Here is an 18021-nt window from a genome sequence, read left to right as displayed (position 1 = left end):
CCGCTGAATGATGGATCTGTCCGGTTACACAAACAGCCCAAAGTAAACAGAGCAGGATACTACCAAGATCCACTGTGCTCCAGGTATCCATGACAACCTGGCAATTTTGTTTCTCCCAACCCCGAAATGATACGAGCACTTTCTTAGCATGCGAATGAGTTGGCGATGAGGCTTAGTTGCCAGACGAGTGATGATTTCATCCGTGTCACATCAGAGCTTTTACTGTTGCTATGCAATTAGGTGTCGGTCATAAGGGGGCTAAAAAAAGCCAAATGTAGCTATTTAAATTAGATTTTGGGAGCATCACATCAGTCCGTACTGATGATACAGAGCAGCAGGCAGCTCTGCTCCTGTAGTCTCGTCCACTACAGTCAGACAGGTCAGTGTGTTATCACATGTAGAGTTAAAGGTACATTTGGTAACTTTTATAAAAACAAAAATTGAAACGGTCACTTTGTCCACACAGTAGTCCAGGAGACGGATGATCTGGTCTGTGTCTGGTCAGAAGTAAACTTAGCTAAGCTCACGCCTAGTGTCGATCCCATGTGTGACTACAGCTGGCCGATACAACGTCTGTGTTCGAAATATTGATATATTTTCAAGCAAGATATAGATGTAGACAACACCGTTTACATCGATATAGGGTCAAGTTGCTTAACGCTGTCCTACCGAAAAGCCACACCAGTGGGCATCTCTCCCTCCCACACTCTCCGCCCTACTCATTTTCAAGTTCTCCAGCAACACAGAGAGAGACACAGAGCTGCTCCTCTGTTCAATCTGTCCGTTCATTAGTCTGCAGTGCAACATGAGTTTATATGTTGCATGTGCTACGCTAAATCAGTCTGTGAGATGAATGAAATTAGCACAGTAGCACACAGGCAGAGCTATTTGATCGTGTCAGATGAGTATTTGTTTGCTAGTTTGTGTGTGTGGTGGATCATAGAGCATCGCCGATCTTTTTGGTAGTTGTAGTCTGATGTGTGACAATGAGACAGCGCCTGGATGCATGTGACAGATCTGTTTTAAAAATGCAGCGACAACACAGACGCTTCAAATACACGACATATAACGCAGACAAAACGTCTCTCTCGTTCCTTCCCTCCCTCGGCCTCTCTGTTGGTGCTCTATGCATAAATATGATCAATAGCTTAAATAAATAAGAATATTTAAATCATTTTCCAGCACTAGATTCATTTGAAAGGCCAACAGATGGAAAACTACTTTTTAACTTCCCCCACAAAGCTTTTTAATTGTTTCAAACTACAGTGGATTTAGACCTACTTGATACCTTTATACTCATGTTAGTTTTGTGTCCGGTGCTGCAAACCTTTAAACCTCTGTAGCTCCAGCACTATGTGCAAAAATGTAATGTACAGCTCTGCTATTTATTCTGTTTAATGTTTCATTTACATGTTGTGCAGCTGCATATTTTCAAACAGGGCAAAAATACCCTGTCTTTGCATTTTATTTTGATCACAGTCGTTTTTTGGAAAAAGTGCTTGTGACAAAAATGTGGCTCATTTCGTAGAAAATACTGAGATATTTATCGTGTATCGCCATCTAGCCTAAAAATACTGAGATATGAATATTTGTTCATATCGCCCAGCCCTATGTGTGACTGATGCAGGCAGGCGCCAGCCACCTTTACACATGTTTTGGCTTTGTCCAAAACTAAATAGTTTCTGGAAGTCAATATTTAAAACGCTTTCATTTTTTTGGAAGTTGCCGGAGAAACCGTCTGCTACTACTGCAGTATTTGGAGTAGGTACACAAGATATACATCTTAGTCGCTAAGCAAAAAATATGATAGCTTTGGCATAAGAAAACTAGTTATTCTATAAGAGGGTGTGTTCAGAAATTGTATGCAATATGGCAACCATTTTTAACCTGTATAGAAAAAATGGACACCATTGATGTTGCATTTTGTACTATCCATATTTAATATAATTTACTATATTTAATTTAAATAATTTAATAATTTACTATAAAATAATAATTTACTGTATTTAATTTAAATAATTTAAATTAATACAATTTAAATAATTGACTATAAAATAATTTACTGTATTTAATTTAAATAATTTAATTTAAATAATTCAAATATAATTTACTTATTTGTAGCTTTCAATTATTTTTTGTTAGTTTTTCCTTATGCCTCATTATTATCTACTTTTTTTTGTCCATTGCATTTTTAAATTTAATGTATTTATTTATTTTTTGTGTCTCATATGATTTCTGTCACACTGTACTTGTAATTACTAATGCAGTTGATTCAGTTTGATCACTAAACAGTACAACAGGGATGGGGCTCTGCTGGAGCAGAAACTTGTCAGCTGTATTTTTGATTCACCACATCGTGTGTGACTTCAAATGCCAATAAAAAGACCTTGAGAAAAAAAGGCTTGCTTATAAAGACGGGTTTTTAGAAGCTGCTTCAAACTGTCCAAAGATTCAGTGAATCTGATCGATCAGGGAGTTTGATTCCAGAGGGTCGGGGCTGAAACAGCGAATGCACAGTCAGCTTTTGTTTTGCAGCTGGAGCAGGTGATGGACAGCAGGCCGAGATTCAAGGATAGGAGAAGTAGGAACGAATCAGAAATGTAACTGAGGGCAAGGTCATGCAGTGCTTCATATGTAGTCAACAGGATCGCGTAGTTTATTCTGAATTTTACAGGAAGGCCACAGAGGGATGCAACACCAGGTGTAATGTGTGACCGATGGTGAGCTCTAGTTAATGGCCTGGCAGCTGCATTTTTAAGCAGCTGTAAACGATTTAGAGCACCTTGACTGAGGCAGATGCAAAGCAGAGCCTGAAATACTCTTTCCTGTGTACGTGCATGGGGACATGAAACTTTTAAAATGACATCCAACAAAAATTATTTTTAGCTGCACCAATGTTTTTCTTACTGCACTGTTTGGTGTAACTGTCGTCTTTCACAACACGGACATTTTGGCAAACTTAAAGTTCAAAGTCTCCCTTGTACGGTAATGTGCAGTGAAGCTAGTTCAAATTTAATATGGTTATATTTTCAGGAGAATTATCCTTTGTACTTTCTGGCCACTCCATGTATCGGTACAATACCGGCACAAACATATGTGACTCAAACTCAAGTGGCAGCTGGCCTGACCGCAGTGTTTGACGCTGCTGCTGTCGCACTGTGCAGCTCTGTCTTGTCTGTCCGTGCACTGTCAATGTCCTCTTCTTACGCTGCAGCGTTATCTGTTGCAAATTTGTTTTTTCATAATGTAGGAAAATGGACATGTGGCGTGAACGCATGTAAAAAGTGTCAACTGCGTAAGAGTTAGCAGCCCAACAACTACTGTTTTCTATCAAGTTACGTTCAACGGTGAATGTAGCGTTCAGCTCAAATTATATGTGCACTACCGCTCATATTCACTCAGGATTTTGAGCTCTGGTATAGGGAATTTCAATAACTGGGTGTCTACAGGTATCAGACACTTATATTTAATGCTTTTTAAGATCATTTTTTACTAAATTTAAGACTGATTTTTCGACAAATCATCTTTTTCTATTCGAGCATTGCAGGTAAGTATAAAGGAAGAAAGTATACATGTGGTACTGGGCAGAGGAAGGCTTTATGTAGGAATATAGTTATTAGAGTTAGGTTAATCACTATTGTGCCAACAGGTATGTGGAAATATAAAGTAAAGGCAGTACTGGGTTCAGTGGTATGTTTAAAGATCTGTAACATTAGAAATGAGAAGCGCTTGACTCATTTTGACATATACAAATTAAAATATGGATAAATGAAATTAGATTAAATGTCTGTGGTAATTAAGACCTACCAAATTCAAATTTAAGACTTTTTAATTACATTTACGGCCTATTGATAAAATTGAATTTTAAGCATTTTAAGACTTTTTAAGGACCTGCAGACTCCCTGAATAATCAAGACAGCAGGGAATGAAAGTGTGAATTAATAGTTCAAGATCCCGAGAAAACATTTTTAAGCGAGAGAATACCAGTTGACCGAGTTTCTTAGCGATAGGTTATCTATATCTGGTTGAGATGGACCAATAAACTGATCTGTTGACACACTAAGCAACAGAAAAAATAATTACCTGCTGTTTTGATAAGAATCAGAAGTGGAAATGTAATTATGTAATAGTACACTGGATATATCCAGGACCCATTTTCGCCCCCAACCACTGGCGCTGTGCACGATGGATCAGATTCAGCCTACTCAAGACCACATTATTATGCTGATGAAGAATTATTTATCATATGTTTATATGGATTTTTCTTTTATTACTATTGCAATCAATATAATTATTAACTTTTTAATATTATAATTTTATTTTTCTTAACTTTATGCTGTCGTTTCTTTTGCCCTCTCACCCTCCTCTGTACATGCTCCTATTTAATCTACGTTTGTGTGTATGTGTATGTTTGTGAGTGTTATGTATAACATCATTTGTGGAGAAGTGTGTATGTATTGTGTATATGTTATGGTACTTATTTGGGGGAATCATTAACATACTAATGGCAAGTCTAAACTGGTTGCCAGACGGAGGCTTAGCCATGGTAACATGACTCCCAGATATGTATATGTGTACTGTGCTGTGTGTTGCTATATGTTGTTTTGTTATTTTAATAGAAAAATACATAATAAAAACAAAACTAAATGGGATAAAACAAAACAAAACAAAATAAAATAAAATGGGATAAAATAAAACAAAATAAAATAAAATGGGATAAAATAAAACAAAACAAAATAAAATAAAACAAAATGGGGTAACATAAAATAAAATGGGATAAAATAAAACAAAACTAAATGGGATAAAACAAAACAATAAAATAAAATAAAATGGGATAAAATGAAACAAAACAAAATAAAATGGGATAAAATAAAACAAAAAAAATGGGATAAAATAAAACAAAAACAAAACAAAATAAAATGGGATAAAATAAAACAAAACAAAATGGGATAAAATAAAATAAAATAAAATGGGATAAAATAAAACAAAATAAAATAAAATGGGATAAAATAAAACAAAAACAAAACAAAATAAAATGGGATAAAATAAAACAAAATAAAATAAAATGGGATAAAATAAAACAAAACAAAATGGGATAAAATAAAATAAAATAAAATGGGATAAAATAAAATAATAATAAATTAAATTAAATTCAATTCAATTCAATAAAGAAGTTTCAGACAAATGATTAAATGACAAAATAATCAAAACACTAATCAATAATGAAAATAATCAGTAATCGGAGCCCAAATCATCTGTAGCTGTCTCCATAGACAGCTCATCCATCTTAAAACAGCAGGACCAGCTGGTTTGCCAACACAACACCAGACTGATGGAGATCCATTAAAGTTGCGTTCATCACCGGTGCTGACGTGTTTACTTCCGACCAAACATCTCCGATCATATTACTTCCTCTCTCCACCGTTCCTGTCCTCCCTTTCTCTCCCTCTTTCATTGCTCTCTTAATGAAACTGTGATCAGTGTCAGGATTACCCGCTGGCTGCCTCCCTCCCTGCCTCCATACTCCTCTTCATCTCCCTGGGGAGAGTCACCTCAGATGCCTGGCAACCTGGAGGGCTCTTTGTTACAGTAGCGAGAAGCACTCCAGGGCAATATTAACTCCCCCACAGCCTCTCTCCCCCTTTGTCTCCCCCCGCACTGCCTCTCTAACTCTTGTCCCCACTGAACGTCTTACACCTCGAGCGCTTAAGATGAAAAATCAAAGTTGACTTCTCTTCATTAATTAAATTGGAAAGCAAAGCGTACGATATTGAGTCATTACACGGGGCCCTTTCGAATACAAAGTCAACAGAGCACGAGCCACTGCATCACTTTGGTTCGGCTTTGATTTGCAGCTGCTGAGGTAAATTGAGACAGAAAAACATAAAGACAAAGAGTGTGTGTGAGTGTGTGTAGTCATCAGAGCGCTGATGAAACCTCTCAGAGTTCTGACTGCACCTGAGAAGATTCAGCCTTACAGCCTCTCTGCTCGTAAACTTGAAACAACACAGACCCTTCAGATAAATTCAGAGGAAATTCGGTTTATCACTAACATCTGCACCCCATGTGCTGCTTTAACCAGATAAAAAGACAAGTGCATGCAGGAGTATCATTATTAGTGTGAATGTGACGCTCGCTTTGAAACAGTTAACAGCATAATCTGCTCATAAACAAATGAACTCTCTGCAGAGACACACTTGATCCACTTCCTTTAAAGCAATCTGCTTCACTTTAAGGAAACAAAACAAGTTACAAAACAGTCTATTAATCAATATACTAAAAATGAATTGCTGCTTTTCTCAATTTTAGATGACTGTCAAGTAAACATCTTCAAGTTTTCCACTGTTGCTCAGACACAAGAAGCACTACAGCAGCAGACGACACTGCATGACCCCAATCCTGGTTTCTCTGCACTGGCTGCCTGTGTGTTAAATATTGATTTTAAAGATTTTACTGATCACTTTTAAAGCTCGTCTGGGTTCAGCCTCAAGCTACATGGCAAAAGTGTTGACCCTGTATGAGCACGTTGGATCCTCAGGTGGGATTCTTCTCGCCGTTCCAAAGTCGAAGCCTAAATCTAAAGGTTTTAAATCACTTATTAAAGCCCGTCTTTGTGTCTTGTCGTCTTTTTAATTAACTTTTAATCCATCTTGATCCTCATTATTATTATTATTGTGTGTTTATTGCTTTTATTCTTTTTATTGTATTTACTTTAAGTGATACGTTTTTAATTTTTAGCCTTATTTCTTATTTTCATCTGTCGTCTTTTTAATATGCTTTTATTATTATAAATATGAAGATGCCATTTTGGGTGGGGCTACAACTGACAGTTACTTTCATTGTGGATTATTTTCTTAATTAATCATCCTTGTTTTGTCTATAAAATGTCAGAAAATAGTGAAAAATGTTGATTAGTGTTTCCCAGCGCCCAAGATGACGTCCTCTAATGTCTTGTTTTGTCATAGGAGTAAAAAAATAAATAAATAAAAATATTCATATTTATGAAGCTGGAATCAGAGATTTTTTATTTTAATTTATTTACTCAGACTTAATAAGCAGTTATCAAATTAGTTGGGGATTCATTTAATAGCTGAAAACTGGTTGATTAATCATTGCAGCTCCAGCTATAGGAAACTGTGATAGGTATTTCTCATTATTTTTAATATCATCATGACTAAATTTAAATAAATAAATAAATAAATAAGGGATTAAGTATAAAATAATTTAATAATTTTATATTTTTAAATATATGTATTTATTTAATAATAACTACATTTTAATATTTTTTAATTATTCTTTTTAAATAACAGATTAATCATTTATGAAATAATTGTCAGTTGCAGCCCATTAAAAAGTTCATTACACAACTTCTTTTGAAAGGACACAATAAGCTAAATAAAATATTTACTGCTCATTACAACAGCGGCTATGATGTCAAAGAGGTGAGCGTGCCATTCTTTCTGAAACTGACCTCCAGTTGTGAAAAGCCAGCGAGAACAGGTCATTAAATTATAAATACTGTTAAATCAACCTGTCGTTAGAGGTCAGCGGAGCGGGACACAGTAACCTTGACCTCAGCATGTGCTGTTTGCGGTCACAGGCATGTGTCTGTGTCCATATCGCTTCTGCCAGCCTGGTTGGCATTTGACATTCAAACTCCCCGAGAGTGCCTGACATACATTATGTATGTCATATGTGTTACCCTGCAATGTGTTACCCTGCATGTTGCGGATCAGTCGTTTGTTACTCAGGAAATGCTTGCTAAGCATTTACGACTGCTCCTGCTGACTTACCTCCAGAGTGGTAAACAGACGTCCAGGTTCTACATCCAGTGTGTGGACTCACTTAGCAGTCACACTGGGTATGGACTAGACTTTTGAGCTTACATTAATAATGACTACTCTGGCAGAAAACTGCATTTCAACAGACTGGACAGGAGACAAGAAAACCTCACAGGCTGGTGTGATGCATCTCCTGTTGCCTTCTAATGAGACTAAATCAGGATGGATCCACTGTGGTCATTGTGTGTTATGGTGCACGGGAAGTGGCACGATGAAAGGAGAGGTTGTCATCGACATTAGAGCAGCACTCAAACTGTGAACACCACCACAGCTTCTATCCTTCATACTTGCTCTCTCTCATGCAGTTCTACTTTCAGCAGCTGCCTCCCTAAACTGGAAGTTTGACCACAGAGATTTAAACTGGTGATGTCATTGTTAGGCAGCATTTATGGAGCTGGGCCAGTAATATTGAATTAGTACCAGACTTTGTGGGCTCAAGGAATATTTCTTTGCTATATTCAGTCCCAATTAATTATACGTGAACGAAGGCTACCAGCTGTGAATCAGACCAACTCTGCGGTTCAGCTGGAGGAGAGCCTTGTTTCAAGTTCACAAATTAAAACCAAGTTGTGCAAAACAATGGAAAACAACATCAATGGCGTCTAATTTAAAGCGCATTTCTTCTTGTGAAGCCTTTTCTTGAATATCCTGACATTCACAACCTTGTTTATCAGATATTTAAAAAGGTATGCTATGCAGGATGTTACTAAAAAACAATGTACAGGCTCATCACCTATGACCCACTTTCGTGCTATGTTCAGGATGTTCCTCTGTGTGTACGCCCACGGTGCTCAGGTGAGGTCACACTTTTTAAAAAGGTAGCATCCAGGTGCCAAAAGGTGAGCAGCATGCATCCAAGAGGCGGCAGCAAAAATTGTGAACACAGCGCTGAAAAAAATGCAAATATAGCGAGGTGAAACGCCAAACTGGCAAAGCTCATTTGAAATAAGAGCGAGTATGGGGTTGCCTTTCACTTTCACTTTTGCTGGAGATACCGTTTGCAAACAGGAATCAACAATTCCTGCATAGCATACCTTCAAATAATTCAAATATATGACATAGATAGATACAGGTGACAGAATAAAATATAAAAATATTTTCTCCTCCCAAAAAGCTTGAGAGTGGACTCCATGGAAAGTTTAAAGGTCCTCTGGCGAGCAGGGAACTACACTCAGTTCCTATTTTCTTTAGGGCTACCAAGCAAAACATTATGCAGTCTAAAACAACAACAACCCAGCAGTAAATCACATCTTTATGATGGCTATAATGTTCAGTTTTTGTTGAGAACGCTTCAGAGAGGCGCTGAGAGTTGCTCCAAATACTTTGTCCAACTCATCTGTGTCAGTGAGGGTGGACTAAATATTAGGAACAACTCTCAGGATAACAGTGTAACAGCAGCTCTTACCTGACCCTTAAAGGGGAAATACGCCCATTTTCAAACTTCATGCATGTTATCCCTATGATCTAGATACTCGAAAATTGTAGTCAACATGAACAGCTCTCCCAAAACCAAAAACCAGAGTGCTGAAACTCAAATTTGTGATGTCATCAGGTATAAAGGCTGGAGCTAATCCACAGACGGAGAGCACCCAGGGGAATGTGACAAACAGAACTTTGATTTTATTTGTGGAGATACGTGAAATTGACAAATTGGTTTACCAGTGTTTCTGTTGTAATTTTCATTTGACTTCCGGGAAGTGAACGCTGCCGTGATTAATGGCCGCTACTCCCCGGCCCCTGCTGCATCGCCCTCAGTTTTTCGACTGATCTTTACTGACTCCTGAAATCACTTTGCATCGGCTCCCAGTTAAATACCGCACTGACTTTATGATCTTACTCCGCACCTTTAAGGCCATCCACAGCCAAGCTCCTCTGTCCCTCTCCCAACTCTTGCACACCCCCACCTGCACTCTCAGGTCTTCCTCTTGCATCAACCTCACTGTCCTGCCAGCCCACCTGACCACCTGACCACCTGAGTCTTCAGCTGCCCCGCCCTGCGCCTCAACTCTCATCAACATCAACCCTCACTACTTTCAAAACTCACCTCTTTCTAGCCTATTCAGTTTGACTCCGTCCATCTAGCCACACACATCCACTATTTTCTCTGCATTTTATTCACTGAAAACTTGTTTTGCTGATTATTAATCTTGTGTTCTGTTATTTTACTTTATTATTTATTTTATGCTTCTTTAATCCTTACCTCGCTGACTTTTTAATCTGCTGTCATTTTCTCTCTCTTTGCCTGTCAGGTGACCTTGAGTGTCGTTAGAGGCGCCTATAAATACAATGTTTTATTATAATTATTATTATTTGTTTGAAAAGAGATATTCGTGCATCCAGCTGTCTCAGATGCAGCTGCATTGGAAAATATCACTTAAGTCTTTGAACAGAAAATCCCACACACTGCTCAGCTGTACAATTTATTAGTAACACTAACGTTTCGGCGTTGAACACTCCAGTAGGACTGAAACGTTAGTGTCACCAATAAATTGTAAAGCTGAGCAAGAGCAGTGTGCAGGATTTTCTGTTCAAAGACAGTTGAAATTTACAGCCATAACTGTAACATATAAAGATATATAACCAAACATGAGGGTCCGACCTATCTGATGTTTCTGCTGTGCTTCTTTCAAGTACTACGCTTCTTTATTAGCTCTCTGATGAACCTAATCTACCCACACGGACTCAAGGAAATGTACCGCTGTGGAGGAGGGCTGCAGTAAAACATATTTCAGCCACCTAAAGAAAGTATCAATTTAAGTGTGAACTATATTTGGATTATTTCCTCTGCATCACCTTACACCTTAAACCAGTCGAGGCAGCTGTAAACCAGCAGCACCCGTACTCTGCTGGCTTTGAGATAACGCCGTCAGTTCTCCATTTGAAAGCACTGTGACAGTGAGGTTGGGTGTTGAAAATATGGTGGTTTTCTACCTGGAAGTTACTGTAAACTCAGTGTCATCCTGTCTGACACTCTATAAAAAAGGCCATCTGCCATGACATCAGGTTCCTATTAATCGTCTATGTAGCAGCTCCAGACGTTTTATACCCTATGACATCACAAGTTTGAGACTAACTTCTCTGGTTTCTGGCTTTTTAGAGAGTAGCATGTGCTAGCAAATATTGATTTATATTTCCCAGGGTGTGGAAATAACATAGTGGAGTTCTCAATTTTGGTGGTGTTCCCCTTTAAGTAACGCCTCCCCGAAGCAGCTCCAAAAAATTTAAAATATTACAACCCGTATAAAGTTGGGATTTAAAGCAGGTCTGTTGTACTAGAGAGCATTAGTTTTAGTAAAGTGTACCTTATAAAATAACTTAGAATTTTAAATGTGTTGTAGGAGATTCTCAGATTTTAACTACATCATGCACGACTACACTTTAATCTCTATAAATCTAAATAAATCCCCAATATTAGCACCAAGCTGTCCATGATTTCTCAAAGTGGCAGTTTGCAGCGCAATCTCGAGTCTCCAAATCAATGTCGTAATCAATAACGGTTACTGCAGTGCAAAAATAAGTTCCTGTTTTTACTTTGTTGCTGGCATGTTTGTGTCATGAGCACATGACTGAAAGTGTGTGGGGTCACAGTATGCAGGTGGTTGATGCTTGTAAGACTGGGGATAGGGGAAGGGGAGCAGGGGTCAGGTCTGTAGGGGGGGCACATTGCACCAGGTCATTATAACACTTGTATTATCAAGCTGATTTCCTGTCTGCCTCTCCAGTGCTACGTACCTGTCCATAGTTGTCTATCCCAGTCACTAATCTATTGAGATTGAGTAAATCAAAAGCGGTCCTCAAGGACTGGCCGATAGATGTGAGCCCGGTTGCTTGGAGGTTCCTCAGCTCTGTCATGAAGGTGGCATGGCTCTCCTTCCATCCAGCCTTTGAAAGAAAACACCAACAACAAAACATATTTGGTTAGCAACAAGCACAAAGTTAAATAACTACACCACTGTTGTGAGCACCAGGCAACTTCTGCAGAAGTCAAGGGTTAACTTTTTTATTATGACTTTAAAGTGATAAACACATATATAGGTCGCTTCCTCTTTATGTGCCCAAGCCAATAATGTGACAGCACCGCAGCTGAGATGTGCCAGGCTGCTGCGACCGGCACACACATCACACATTACAATGTGTGCCGTGACTAAAGTGGCAATTTGGTCTAAACAAGTAAAGTAAGCTAGTCTGTCACCCTCCACCACCACCTCCTCCTCCCTCTCCCCCCAGATATCACCTCGCTGTATAAATAACACCCAGAGTTCCTTGCTGCTCACATTGAAACAAAATGTCGGCCATGTTTTAAAAGGGGTATGAAAGCTCCTCCTGAAGATTTCCTCTACACAATTGATGTAGTGATCACAACGTGGTGGAGCGATGGAGGGGGACAGTCAAATCTGCGCAATGTAAAGCTGGACATGACCCGAAAACAAACTCTACCTTTATCCCGAACGGAACGTCTTCAAAATTTACCAACATATACCGGTCCCCTCGGCTCGCCGGATCTCTCCCTCTGAGCTGTGGAAATAGTAGAGAATTATTTACGGTTATCGAGAGATCGGCTGTGACAGGCGAGCTTGCAACAGTACAAAGATGATCTGAACCGCAATCCCCGCTCGGGATCTCCCAATATGAATGTGTCCCGTGGTTACAGTACCTTCATAAAAGTCTCAACAGCGCCTTTTGCTATGTCCAGATAGGTAGTGCCCAGATGGGTGCGCTGGTTCATTGAAGCGGACGTGTCTATCAGAAAAAGTAAAACGGGCATTGTGATGGTAATGACACGTTCTGCATGGACTTGGTGTCAGTACAACCGGCCAAAACGCAAAAAAAATCTTTTGTTCTCCTGCCGCCTGTATCACCTCTCAGCTAGCTAGCTAGCTGGCTAACTGTCTGTCTCACACATTCTTTCAAAAAAAGTGTAAGAATAGTGAGTGTAGAAGCCCTTTCCGGGCGAACTAACCTAAAAACCTCAAACCCTAGGGGCAGGTTATTGATTCACGAGGGATTTTGATAATTTTTACAATATTTTGCAAATATTCCTAAGTTTCATAGAAACAAAGTTCCCCCTCATAGTGTGTCCCTGCTTCTCCCTACACTGAATGCGCTGTGTCTTGTCCACTGGTTTTAACCTAAGCTCCGCGTTTGACCCCGCCTCCCAAGCGGTCTCTCAGCGTCACGTGCGCAAACGCTCGCTCCTCATTGGCCGTCCCGCGCCGCTCATTACCATATCCAAATAAGGCCAAAGCTGAGCGTCTCGTGCGCATGCTTGCTCGTCTGAGAGGCAGGAATGCAAGGAAAAAATTCTGTACATGCAATATGTGTTGAAGAATACAACATATGTGGCGACGCACGCTTTCCTGGAGCTTTGCCGCTGCTGTGTGAGGACGTTTTGTTTAGGACTGGGCCCGTGTCTGTCCCTGAGAGCTGATTACATAACAACATTTACCTCATCTTATGTACGGGCGTGGGCTACTGAGAAAGACAACCCCTAAAAGACTGAAAACTGAGGATAGACAATATACAGTGTATTAAGAAAGCAGAGCCAGGATACACCCGGGGGACACTGAAAGTACTCGCTGACACCATGGCACTTCATGTGATGACCAAATAAAGACAGCCCTTTTCTGCGAAACGATGTGAAGGAAGAGGTTTGGCTGCAAGGGACTGACATGCGCGCGCGCACGCACTCACACACCCTGCAGCTCTAAGATGGCTATACTTTGTTTTTCTCCCCCATATGTGCAATGACCTGGGCCTACATGAGAATCACATATTAAAACTATGCTGAAAAGAGATATATACAAGTAAAAGTCAGAGTTCTTTACACAATCTAACTTATGTCACGCAAACTGTCTCAACTAATCCACCACACTTATTTCTATTGATCCCCAAAAGGCCACGCATGATACTGAATGATAACAGGATCCACTCTTATTGCCACATGACACTCAGCCAGACGTGCGCGATTGTGCAATACAATTTACATAATGTAGCTCCTTGGAAAATATCATCACTTCCGCAAAAATAAGGGGAAACCATCCGGTAGCTGGCGATAGCAGAGAGGAGGAAGGTCTATTGCTATCGCCTCTTGTTTGACAGAGTTCTCTACAGCAACACACACACGCACGCAACACTTCAGTTTCCGGTGTGTCACTGACACACTTTCCAGAATAAAATGATTGATGGGGATGGTGTAATGGGGGCAAAAATGTACACTTGTTGTACTGATATTTATTGTCAGCTGATTGTACTTGCGCCTTGACCAGCTACATTAAAATCTTGCTTATAATGTAATGCTTTGGTAATACTGATCTAGTCATAAAAACAGCAACATAGCTATCCCTCTGAAATGGGCCATTCATAATAATGAGTAGGCTACTTTAATGAACGAAACTTTATTTTGAAAACAAAAAAAAGACATAATAAAAAATAAACAAGACAAAGATAACAGTGTCCAAAAAGGAGCAGGTAGACATATAACTTATGTCCCTACCCCTTTCTTAAATTTCTTCTTTTAACTCATATATTATTTAAACAAATTGACAAATTTATTTACAGCTATCCCCAGTCTATTTACCACCCAATGAAATAAGTAACAAACCCACTTCATTTACAGTCCAAGTACCACCCGATGTAACAAAATAAATATGCACTCCCCTATCACAACCTTTCCTCATCTATATATCTGCCAAAAATATTACTTTTTTTTTTGTATGGTTTTTAAGTTGCTTTATATTTGTGCCATTAATTGGTTTGCTAAATTTGCAAAAATATACAGATTTTTCTTTTCAATTTACACTTGTTTTACATGATATATTGTGATTTACAAATGTGTTTATAATATTGTGCAAAAATCTAGTCCTAACATGTCAAAATATCTTTAGTTTATTGCCCTAGTTTTCACTACTGTTGCGGTTCCAAAAATATAATATAATATAATATAATATAATATAATATAACCCCCCACCCCAATACAACTTTTTATACAGCATAGCCTACTTTTACTTTCCCTTTATAGAACTTTATTTTGAAGTCCCGAGAAAATGTGACCGGAAATGATTGTACCCATGTTTCACAACTTTTAGTAAACAACCTACGAGAGACACTAGAAGTGTTTTTAAGGGCTATAACGTGTCACATTGTTGTGTTTGCTGACATTGACACGCACCATCTCACTAGATAATATGTAATATCTATTTGTTTTACGATAACTCTTTACTTGGATCGAAAACGTCGCCAAAACATACATTTACCAGGAAGGGTTTTACCGTGAAAGTAATAACCGGAAGTGAAGTGTTTTGTAGCCATGGGTACTTGACTACTGCGATGGTCCGCTTATAAAACATGTGAAGCCACAAAAAATAAGCTAAAAAAGACTTCCCGTTTTTTTATACCTTCAACATAAAAGCAGGCTGCATACGTTGTATTCACTGTATTGAACACAGTAAACAAGGAAGTGTAAAGTTTATCAGTTATTGCCGCTATTCTGTAGCTTTAAATAAACAATGAGCACTTCAAGTGATGAAGTTGTTTGACTCTCATGCGTTTGTGCTCTGTTTAGATAACATTTAGGCCTACTGGAAATAATAGCCTATAGCTGTTTGTTTCTGTTTAATATAATAATATAATTACAAATGTTGGTACTCCATGTGGGTTTCTCATTTAATTATATTAAAATTTTATTATAGTGTTATGATCATGCTGTTTCTGGCTGCATCTCAGGCTAAATACAATATAACATAATTGATTATCAGGCAAATCTGTTTTCTGACGCATTTTAGTTCATAGTTAGTAACTCTTGTACTTATTGTACTCCTATTATTAGTCTTTTAGACACTGTGTTTTACCTTTGCTCCTTAAAAACACTTCTTATCTTGTATATTTGGATATTTTGCCAGATATTTAATACTCTACTGTTCCAAAACTGGGCCCAATGAGTGACCCTGACCTGTTGTGAACTTTAAACTGTGGTTACTCTATTAAGGGTTACTGTAATTTGAAGCATTCTCTGGCACAAGATTTTCCTTGTGGATAAATAAAGTTGTATTGAATTGAATTGAATGAGAATCAGAGCTTATTTTTATGTTGTTTTTGTTCATAAAGTTATTAACAAAGGTCCCACAGGTTCATCTAATAAATCATTTCCTGCACAGTATAAGTCTGCTGTTGTAAATGTTGGTAAGTTGTCCATAAATAGATTTTGGTCAAGATAACAATGCAGCCCTTTTCCAAAGTATGCAAAGCATTATGCTGGGGGAGGACTTTCCACAACCCAGCAGCCCAAATGTTTCTTTCATGGCTCTTAACATATCTATAAAGCATTAGGAAATTATTTATTAACTACTAAAAGAGCACTCTGCCCATTTTAAACTTCAGGTTGGGTGTAGCCTACTAGTCAAGGTTAGTTCTGCTCAGTGTGTCAGAGTAGCTGTATGATGTCTCTGGCGGCTCTGGAGGGAGCTCTCTAAGTGTGGTGGGAAAAGAAACAAAGCGATGATGCCATCAGTTTTCTCTGCTTTGGTTTCGAGGTTAGGAATTTCTTGCAGGAAGCCTCTGTTACAGACAGGGGATGTGAAGTTTGGAGTGTGTGGGAATTCACATGAGGGAGGGGCAAATGAGAGCTGGGAAGTTGCATTATGGGAAATGTAGGATCCAGTGTTTTTGTGACTTTACACATACAAGGGTCAGGATATCTTGGCTTCTTGCTGCAATGGTTGTTCCCTGAATCTCTTTTAAGTCTGGACCTCTCTAATAAAGACATTAATTGCTGCGTATAAATCATTTATAAAGGTTTTCTTAATAGTAAATGGGACCATTATGATAATTTTAGTAATGAGCTGCTATTAAATCCTTGTTCATTTAAGATTCGTTTTTTTGGACACATGTTTAAAAATCCGACAATAAAGCTGAAAAACTTCCAGATAGGCGGTGTCAAAAGATGCAGAGCAACATAATGAGTGTTTAGTTCTACATATATAATTTTTTTTTACAGAAAAGGAATATTTCACAATTAACTTCTTCAGTATCACCAACATTTTGATTAGTAATTGTAATTTAACTGTATATTGTTTCTCAGCAACTGTAACTGATTACAGTTACATTAATCTCGTAATTTAAAAAGGGACTGTTTGTTATTTATGAGGGGGAGTGGTGGTGCGAACAGGGGGAGGCATATCAGATACTTTTTTAAGCACTTGTGAGGGACTATTTTATTTTGGCTTAGGGGAGAGACATACAACTTTAAATGATTGTCTTTTGTATTTATGTCTCCTTTGATTTTGAAAGAAAATGAAAATTATACAATTATTCATAGCTGTAAAAAGTCAGGAATTAGTAGTAGTAGCATTAGTAGTAGTTTTTCTCATTTCTGCCAATCCTTGGACACATCATGTGCAATGAACGCCTCTGTCAGAAAAAAACAGAACCAAATCTGATCTTCAAATAGTGATATTTCATCAGAAACACTTCATTCTACGTCTTATCTAAAATTACATCTTGTTAAAAGTGCTATAACCTCTTGACCTTATACTTCATTCTACTTAACTTACACTCGTTGTCCTCGTCCGTGGACACTTTCTTGTGCCATCTAGTGGTAGTAAGAGCACAATACACTAATCCATGTAAAAACAAGATGGCAGCCATCTCTGCCAAGTCAGTCTGCAGCCGATCCCGACACAAAAGTGGACAAGGTCCAAAACCTGATCACATTTTATAGTTGAAACTTGTTTATTTGTGATTAATAATGTTTGTAGTGTGATACGGCAACACATTTGACCAATTTTAGCAACAGTAACAAGCTAAGACACTGTTAATTAGCAAGTACTCGTTTGACATTGGGACTTTATTATTATCGCCTCGTTTGAGGACATTGGGACTATATTGTCTTGTTTGAGGACATTGGGACTATATTGTTGTCTCGATTAAGGACATTGAGACTTTATTATTGTCTCGTTTGAAGACATTGGGACTTCAATGCCATCTCATTTGAGGACACTGGGACTTTACTGTCTTGTTTGAGGACACTGGGACTTTATTATTATCATCTCATTTGAGGACACTGGGACTATGTCTTGTTTGAGGACATTGGGACTATATTGTCATCTCATTTGAGGACACTGGGACTTTATTATTGTCTTGTTTAAGGACAATGAGACTTAATCTCCTTGTTCGAAGACAATGG

At 38.4% G+C, this 18021-nt stretch overlaps 1 protein-coding gene across 1 annotated transcript in view; it reads right to left on the bottom strand.

Moving 5' to 3' along the window:
• ints6 (integrator complex subunit 6) overlaps nucleotides 1-13101 on the bottom strand; it is a 43961-nt gene extending 30860 nt beyond the window's left edge. The window contains exons 1-3 of the mRNA XM_049594076.1: nucleotides 12496-13101; nucleotides 12279-12356; nucleotides 11574-11723 (exon numbers count right to left, since the gene is read on the bottom strand). Of these exons, the coding sequence (XP_049450033.1) occupies nucleotides 11574-11723; nucleotides 12279-12356; nucleotides 12496-12606 (339 nt within the window). The 5' untranslated portion in view covers nucleotides 12607-13101. The remainder of the gene's footprint in view (nucleotides 1-11573; nucleotides 11724-12278; nucleotides 12357-12495) is intronic.
• Between the last annotated feature and the right edge of the window lie 4920 nt (nucleotides 13102-18021).

Source organism: Epinephelus fuscoguttatus, linkage group LG13 (assembly GCF_011397635.1).
Source record: "Epinephelus fuscoguttatus linkage group LG13, E.fuscoguttatus.final_Chr_v1".
Lineage (NCBI taxonomy): Eukaryota > Metazoa > Chordata > Actinopteri > Perciformes > Serranidae > Epinephelus > Epinephelus fuscoguttatus.
The sequence above is the reverse complement of the archived record's forward strand: the minus strand, read 5'-3'. Positions and strand labels throughout refer to the sequence as shown.